The 8,325-nt window shown below is 47.8% G+C and overlaps 1 protein-coding gene across 1 annotated transcript; it reads right to left on the bottom strand.

The window, feature by feature from the left end:
* Positions 1 to 200: 200 nt before the first annotated feature.
* On the bottom strand, positions 201 to 6,366 carry hpf1 (histone PARylation factor 1). Its single transcript, XM_072671998.1, has 8 exons — positions 6,294 to 6,366; positions 5,325 to 5,520; positions 4,574 to 4,760; positions 4,071 to 4,169; positions 2,347 to 2,497; positions 1,979 to 2,066; positions 1,701 to 1,873; positions 201 to 1,191 (listed from the first exon to the last, which is right to left on the bottom strand). The coding sequence occupies exons 1-8, from the start codon at positions 6,333 to 6,335 to the stop codon at positions 1,057 to 1,059; spliced, it is 1,071 nt and encodes a 356-aa protein (XP_072528099.1). The 5' UTR covers positions 6,336 to 6,366; the 3' UTR covers positions 201 to 1,056.
* Between the last annotated feature and the right edge of the window lie 1,959 nt (positions 6,367 to 8,325).

The following is an 8,325-nucleotide window of genomic DNA, read 5'->3' as shown; positions in this document are numbered from 1 at the left end:
GATGAACAGCTTTCTAGATCTGTCTTAATATCTAAAACAGTGGTTCCCCAATCCCAACTACTCCAATATTGAACCAGGGACTGTTTGGGCCCAGTTTGAGCCCAGTATCTATGGAAGAACCCATTTGTGGGCGGAGCTTAAAGTAGTTTTTTTTTTTTGAGAGAGAGAGAAAAGCGTTCAAACAAATAAAGATCAAACAATCCAATAAAAATATACTTTATTAAACATCACTTTCTGAACATCTATATGAACAACATGTACCACAGGGTCTAGATAACGGAACAGAACCAACTTAAACCAACACACAGAGCTCAGACTTCAGCCTTACGAGCGGTTCTCCAACTGCAGTCCAGTTCTCCGAGGAAGCACACAGTGGTTCCTGGAAGACTGGACTGAACCGGAGTGGAGAACCGGTCCAGAGCAGCACACAGAGCTTCCTGCTGAAACAGACAGAACCCAAATGAGCTTCCAGGGCGGGAACACTGAGGTTCCGCTGCGGCTCAATGCAGATCCAGCTGAACGCAGTGCCAGCCGAGGAGCCGTTTACCCGGCGCCCGATCACACACCTTAGATCAGACGTTTAATCTGGATTCAGACCCGGAGTCTGAGCAGATTCTAGACAGCCCGGATTAAGAACCGAGTCTAGACCAAGAACACAGCCTGTACCAATACCGTTCAGAACGGTTCCAGAGGACCTGGATTCACAGCTGGAGTCTAAACGTTAGTTCTGATTCTGGTGTCCAGCTGCTGCAGGTCCGGTCTGCTGTCAGCACTGCAGAACTCTTAACACCATTACGGTTCCAGACTCTGCTGAGTCAGCGTGGAGGAGTCTCTTTGGCTACTTTGATGACTGGGGGGTGTGTGTGTGTGCGCGTGTGTGTGTGTGTGTGTGTGTGTGTGTGTGTGTGTGTGTGTCTCCACAGTAATGTCCATTAAAGCCTCTCTGTTCTGCTTTCACTCTCCAGCTGTAATCTGAGCTCAGTACACACTTCCCCAGCACTGTCCATCACAGGAAGCTCCGCCCACAAACAGGAAGTCCCTGTGCGGCAGAGCCTCTCAGGCGCTGGTCAACTGATCCAAGTTGTCATGGGAACGGTTGGCGAGGTGAGCCTGTAAGATCTCTCCGAACACACTCCGCTTCAGCAGGCTGTAGGCCATCGGCAGCAGCTGACCAATCACCTTATAGAAATACTGAACAAACAAACAAACAAACAAACAAACATTAATAACCCCAAAGTTTCTGAGTCTGGATTCAGCTCTACAGCAGGAGAAGCATCTACATACACACATACATCCAAAAGTACTGGATGGAGCTCCTCCACCATCACTCCAGAGAACACAGCTCCTTCACTGCTCCACAGCTCCTCAATGCTGGGGGGCTTTATACCCCTCTAGCCCACGCCTGGCATTATCAGGCAGCATGGAGCCAATAGGGTCATGATGTTGATCTGCTCCAGAGAGTCCTATTCTATTGGCAGTACTTCTTCTCTACAGGGAGTAGACAAGCTGTGGGTGCATTTGCACATCTGTGTCAGCAATGTGTGCAGCTTAACGTAGCTGAACGCATTTGTTACAAGGGGTGTCCACAAACTTCTGGACACAGTGTATTAAAGCAAGAATCCTAGTCTAATCCTACTATATTAAACACTACTCGTGTGTGTGTGTGTGTGTGTGTGTGTGTGTGTGTGCACATATCTTACGTGTGATCCGAAGCAGAAGAGGTCAATGCCGAGCTCGTAGCCCATTCCGTAGTCACACTCGTCGTTAGCAAACTGTACGAACGTCATCATCTCCTGAATAGGAGCGAAGGCCTTCACCCTGGCTTCATCATCCTCGGCTTCAGAGATCGCCTTGCAGATCTTCTTCAGATCAGCTGTACACACACACACACACACACACACACACACACACACACACAGTTAGCACTATGCTACTGACGGGTAGCTGAAGTATCGCTGTAACAGACAGCAGGAGGTACCGTCGCTCTCGGGCAGCTCTCGGTATCCCACGTCGTTTTTGTCGACCGGCACCACGATTCCCGCTCCGTGGAAGGTTTTAGTGACGACCTGAGGAGAAACAGAGGACCAGTCTGGAACATCTAACAGGCCGGATCTCAAGGTTCAATACACAAGAACCTAGAATCTAGAACCTCAAACACTGATGGCCTAAAAATACCTCCTGGTGATCATATTTTACAGAAGTCAATCAAACACAGAAGGTCTATCAGGCGGCTGCTCTGGCGTTACGAGGTAGACGCTTAGCTGTTCCAGGTGGTTGGCAGAGTTGCTATGGTAAGCCAGGTGGTTGCTGTGATGTTTGCAGGCAGAGGCTTTTGGGGGTGTGTACCTTCCTGTCCCTTTGCTTCATGGCTTTGGTTTTCTGCTCCAGCGGCAGCCCCAGACGCTCCGCCTCCTTCTTTAGCTCCGCCTCCAATCTCTGCAGAGCTGCTTCATCCCTCTGCACACCACGTTCTCTCTTTCTACGAGCCAGAAACAGCCTGAAAAAGAGAGAGAAAAGCGGACAGACTCATATGATCCACACGCTCACTCTGACAGACTGTAATACACCACAGGAAGCATAGGGGGCGCTCTATAATGCTCTATAATGATCATATGATCCACACGCTCATTCTGATACACTGTAATACGCTACAGGAAGTGTAGGGGGCGCTCTATAATGCTCTATAATGATCATATGATCCACACGCTCATTCTGACAGACTGTAATACACTACAGGAAGCATAGGGGGCGCTCTATAATGCTCTATAATGATCATATGATCCACACGCTCATTCTGATACACTGTAATACGCTACAGGAAGTGTAGGGGGCGCTCTATAATGCTCTATAATGATCATATGATCCACACGCTCATTCTGACAGACTGTAATACACTACAGGAAGCGTAGGGGGCGCTCTATAATGCTCTATAATGATCATATGATCCACACGCTCATTCTGACAGACTGTAATACACTACAGGAAGCGTAGGGGGCGCTCTATAATGCTCTATAATGATCATATGATCCACACGCTCATTCTGACAGACTGTAATACACTACAGGAAGCGTAGGGGGCGCTCTATAATGCTCTATAATGATCATATGATCCACACGCTCATTCTGACAGACTGTAATACACTACAGGAAGCGTAGGGGGTGCTCTATAATGCTCTATAATGATCATATGATCCACACGCTCATTCTGACAGACTGTAATACACTACAGGAAGCGTAGGGGGCGCTCTATAATGCTCTATAATGAACATATGATCCACACGCTCATTCTGACAGACTGTAATACACTACAGGAAGCGTAGGGGGCGCTCTATAATGCTCTATAATGATCATATGATCCACACGCTCACTCTGACAGACTGTAATACACTACAGGAAGCGTAGGGGGCGCTCTATAATGCTCTATAATGAACATATGATCTACACGCTCATTCTGACAGACTGTAATACACTACAGGAAGCGTAGGGGGCGCTCTATAATGCTCTATAATGTTCATATGATCCACACGCTCATTCTGACAGACTGTAATACACTACAGGAAGCGTAGGGGGCGCTCTATAATGCTCTATAATGATCATATGATCCACACGCTCATTCTGACAGACTGTAATACACTACAGGAAGCGTAGGGGGCGCTCTATAATGCTCTATAATGATCATATGATCCACACGCTCATTCTGACAGACTGTAATACACTACAGGAAGCGTAGGGGGCGCTCTATAATGCTCTATAATGTTCATATGATCCACACGCTCATTCTGACAGACTGTAATACACTACAGGAAGCGTAGGGGGCGCTCTATAACGCTCTATAATGATCATATGATCCACACGCTCATTCTGACAGACTGTAATACACTACAGGAAGCGTAGGGGGCGCTCTATAATGCTCTATAATGTTCATATGATCCACACGCTCATTCTGACAGACTGTAATACACTTCAGGAAGTGTAGGGGGCGCTCTATAATGCTCTATAATGATCATATGATCCACACGCTCATTCTGACAGACTGTAATACACTTCAGGAAGTGTAGGGGGCGCTCTTACAGCACAGCCGAAAAGAGATTGTCCCCCAGCTGGGTGATGGTGCAGCCCTTCTTTGCTTGGTTCTCTCCAACAAACACCGGCACAGCATCAGGGCAGTCTCTACACACACACACACAGAGATCAATAAGGACCACATTAGAAGGTGAACTCGTGGTAATGGACAGAACTTTCAGAGTGGACTTCACTGTGGATTAGCAGTCATTAGCGTTGTTGCTAACATCAGCACATTACCCAAACACTCAGACTGACCCCTCACAACACACACACACACACACACACACACACACACACACACACACACACACGCCCTGAACTCTGTTCTAAAGCCAGGGACGGCCAGAGCCGGGCCAGTGGGTCAGGATCAGAACCGTGCTGCTGGACAAACGAGCATCTACTCTCTCGCTGGTGAACTGCGGCCAGTATGACGACTGGCCACTTTATCAGAAACCCCCAGCACACAGGTGGCTCAGGAGGTGCAGAGCGGGCCGAGGGGACGGCGGTACCTGTAGTAGCCCATGTGGTGCTGTGTGTCGGCGTCGCCCTGCAGGACGGTCTGCAGCTCCGGGGGGTCGTAGAAGTACCGCCAGTGCAGGTGGAAGTTGGGCTGGGCCGATCCACAGCGCCGGTGCTTCTCAGCCAGGACATCAAACGGACCCACCAACCTCAGACCCAGAACCTCCTGCAGAGCATCTACACACACACACACACACACACACACACACACAGTTAAGACGTTTACTGGACCACGGTTCGAACGGTTCTGGTCCTTCACAGGGCCGGATTCCTCAGACTGTCCACTGGAGACGAGCTGAGGGACTCGCCTGCTGGACTGTCCAGAACCCCCAACTGAGAGATCCGGATTTACAGTTTTAAACCATGTGAAGATCAGAGGTCTCAGCGCCCCCTCTGGTGGTGAGGGGAACTGTCCTACGCACACTGAGCATGAAGCTGTAATCAATCAAGATCAATATTTACGATCGCCTTGATTTGATTTTGCTGTGTGTGTGTGTGTGTGTGTGTGTGTGTGTGTATATGCTGTGCAGGTGTGTGTGTGTGTGTATATGCTGTGCAGGTGTGTGTGTGTGAGTGTATATGTGTGTGTGTGAGTGTATATGTGTGTGTGTATATGCTGTGCAGGTGTGTGTGTATATGCTGTGCAGGTGTGTGTGTGTGTGTGTATATGCTGTGCAGGTGTGTGTGTATATGCTGTGCAGGTGTGTGTGTGTGTGTGTGTGCTGCAGGAGGGGGTTTTACCTGCCGGACCGTCGGGTTGGAGCCGCTGACAGAAGGTCCAGAACAGGTAGAAATCCTCAGGCATGCGGAGTTTATACAGCCTCTCCACCTCCTCCCGCACCTGCTGCGGAACACCTGACCCCGCCTCCGGCCTCGCACCCGAGTCCACCTCCTCACCCCGCTTCCGCTTCACCTGCCTGTTCACCTGCGGCCCCACCTGCAACCCCACCACAAACAGAAGCTCTCAAAGACGGCCACTTTATCGGAAACACCCAACCTGCTGCTTCTGCTGCTGACGAGGACAGTGTTTCCAATAAAGTGGCCAGTGAGGAAGAACACGAGGACAGTGTTTCCAATAAAGTGGCCAGTGAGGAAGAACACGAGGACAGTGTTTCCAATAAAGTGGCCAGTGAGGAAGAGCACGAGGACAGTGTTTCCAATAAAGTGGCCAGTGAGGAAGAACACGAGGACAGTGTTTCCAATAAAGTGGCCAGTGAGGAAGAGCACGAGGACAGTGTTTCCAATAAAGTGGCCAGTGAGGAAGAACACGAGGACAGTGTTTCCAATAAAGTGGCCAGTGAGGAAGAGCACGAGGACAGTGTTTCCAATAAAGTGGCCAGTGGAGAATGTTTATAGTGTTTCCGTTATTCTGTCCATCTCTTGTGTGTAAACACTCGTACAGCAGCAACGTTAGAGCCGTACACAGACAGGTGGAGCTGGGTGGAGCTGGGTGGGGGTTTAGGGTTAGTTTAGTCTCGTGTTTCAGGGCTTAGTCCGGTTCTGCTGATCTTAGTCCGGTTCTGCAGCACAAGCTGTAGCTCCCACACACACGAGCCTGCAGCGCGAGCCCCGTGCCGGTGTGTTTATTACAAGCGAGAGAGAGTGTGTGTGTGTGTGTGTGTGTGTGTGTGTGTGTGTGTGTGTGTGTGTGTGTGTGTGTGTGAGAGGGAGAGAGAGAGAGGGAGAGAGAGAGAGGGAGAGAGAGGGTACCTGTGCTGCAGATCGGGGTTTTCTTTTCCCGCGTCCCGCCATTTTCTCCTTCTTCAGCCCACACCGCACGTCATTACGTAACCACACGCATCTATACGTCATCACGTCATCACGTCTCTCCACCGTAGCGCTGTTAATAATCTCCCCGAAACTATTAAATAATTAAACATTTATTTATTTATTTATTTATTTATTTATTTATTTATTTATTTACGTCTGGAAAATTTGCTAAAAATATAATATATTTAATATTTATCTCAGACTGTAAGTGCACTTCCGGCGATAAAAGTAGTGAATTCTGTAAATAAATGACTGTATAAAATAAATATTTACATATAAAATAAATAAATATATCTCAATAACAAATCAGTAGAAGTAAAGCATAACCGCTCAGCACAGCTTTCACACAATCATAAAGTAATGAGCCCAAACCCGTCAGCGCACTTCCGGCAATAAAAGCTTTAAAGAGTTTTAAATATTCAGTAAAATATAAAATATAGTTTTATATAAATGATGCGATTGCATATATATAAATAAATAATTGCACACTAGCTCTGCTAATCAGGTTTATATGTGAGTTGAATGGTTTCGCTGGTCTGACTGCACCAGTTTAACCAGTTTAACCAGTAAAGCCAGCAGCTCGTCTTCTATTGTATTTGAGTAAGAGTCTCTGAGCTGAGCTGAGCGCAGCGGCGGGGTTTGACGAGGCTATAAATAATCAATATCACTCGATATCATATGAATTATATTATATCATCATATGAATTAATAATAACCACTGGCGGATCTTCAGTGCAGTTTTCACATTTCACCACAAGATGGCGAAGCAGAGCTGCAGTGAGGTTAGAGCTGCAGGGCTGCGGCTCACCTGCACAGGTTAGTGTTGGGGGTTAGGCGACACTGGTGTAGTGCACGTGCATACTGGTCAGGTACTGGTTTATACTGGTCGGGTGCTGGTTTATACTGGTCAGGTGCTGGTTTTGCTGGTCTGGTGCTGGTTTATACTGGTCAGGTGCTGGTTTATACTGGTCAGGTGTTGGTTTATACTGCTCAGGTACTGGTTTATACTGGTCAGGTGTTGGTTTATACTGCTCAGGTGCTGGTTTATACTGGTCAGGTGCTGGTTTATACTGGTCAGGTGTTGGTTTATACTGCTCAGGTACTGGTTTATACTGGTCAGGTGCTGGTTTATACTGGTCAGGTGCTGGTTTATACTGGTCTGGTGCTGGTTTATACTGGTCAGGTGTTGGTTTATACTGCTCAGGTACTGGTTTATACTGGTCAGGTGCTGGTTTATACTGGTCTGGTTTATACTGGTCAGGTGCTGGTTTATACTGGTCAGGTACTGCTCAGGTGCTGGTTTATACTTGTCAGGTGCTGGTTTATACTGGTCAGGTACTGGTTTATACTGGTCAGGTGCTGGTTTTGCTGGTCTGGTGCTGGTTTATACTGGTCAGGTGCTGGTTTTGCTGGTCTGGTGCTGGTTTATACTGGTCAGGTGTTGGTTTATACTGGTCAGGTGCTGGTTTATACTGGTCTGGTGCTGGTTTATACTGGTCTGGTTTATACTGGTCAGGTGCTGGTTTATACTGGTCAGGTGCTGGTTTTGCTGGTCTGGTGCTGGTTTATACTGGTCAGGTGCTGGTTTATACTGGTCAGGTGTTGGTTTATACTGCTCAGGTACTGGTTTATACTGGTCAGGTGCTGGTTTATACTGGTCAGGTGTTGGTTTATACTGCTCAGGTACTGGTTTATACTGGTCAGGTGCTGGTTTATACTGGTCAGGTGCTGGTTTATACTGGTCTGGTGCTGGTTTATACTGGTCAGGTGTTGGTTTATACTGCTCAGGTACTGGTTTATACTGGTCAGGTGCTGGTTTATACTGGTCTGGTTTATACTGGTCAGGTGCTGGTTTATACTGGTCAGGTACTGCTCAGGTGCTGGTTTATACTGGTCAGGTGCTGGTTTATACTGGTCAGGTACTGGTTTATACTGGTCAGGTGCTGGTTTTGCTGGTCTGGTGCTGGTTTAT

This window comes from Salminus brasiliensis, unplaced genomic scaffold, assembly GCF_030463535.1.
Source record: "Salminus brasiliensis unplaced genomic scaffold, fSalBra1.hap2 scaffold_126, whole genome shotgun sequence".
In the NCBI taxonomy this organism is placed as follows: Eukaryota; Metazoa; Chordata; class Actinopteri; order Characiformes; family Bryconidae; genus Salminus; species Salminus brasiliensis.
This window is presented reverse-complemented; position numbering and strand designations above follow the sequence as displayed.

Bases quoted from the DNA above. Each gene is read 5' to 3' on its own strand.
- hpf1 (XM_072671998.1), bottom strand. From the start codon at position 6,335: ATGGCGGGACGCGGGAAAAGAAAACCCCGATCTGCAGCACAG. The intron at 5,521-6,293 runs GTACCCTCTCTC...GTGGGGTTGCAG, and splicing joins AACCCCGATCTGCAGCACAG to GTGGGGCCGCAGGTGAACAG. The intron at 4,761-5,324 runs GTAAAACCCCCT...GTGTGTGTGTAG, and splicing joins CCAACCCGACGGTCCGGCAG to ATGCTCTGCAGGAGGTTCTG.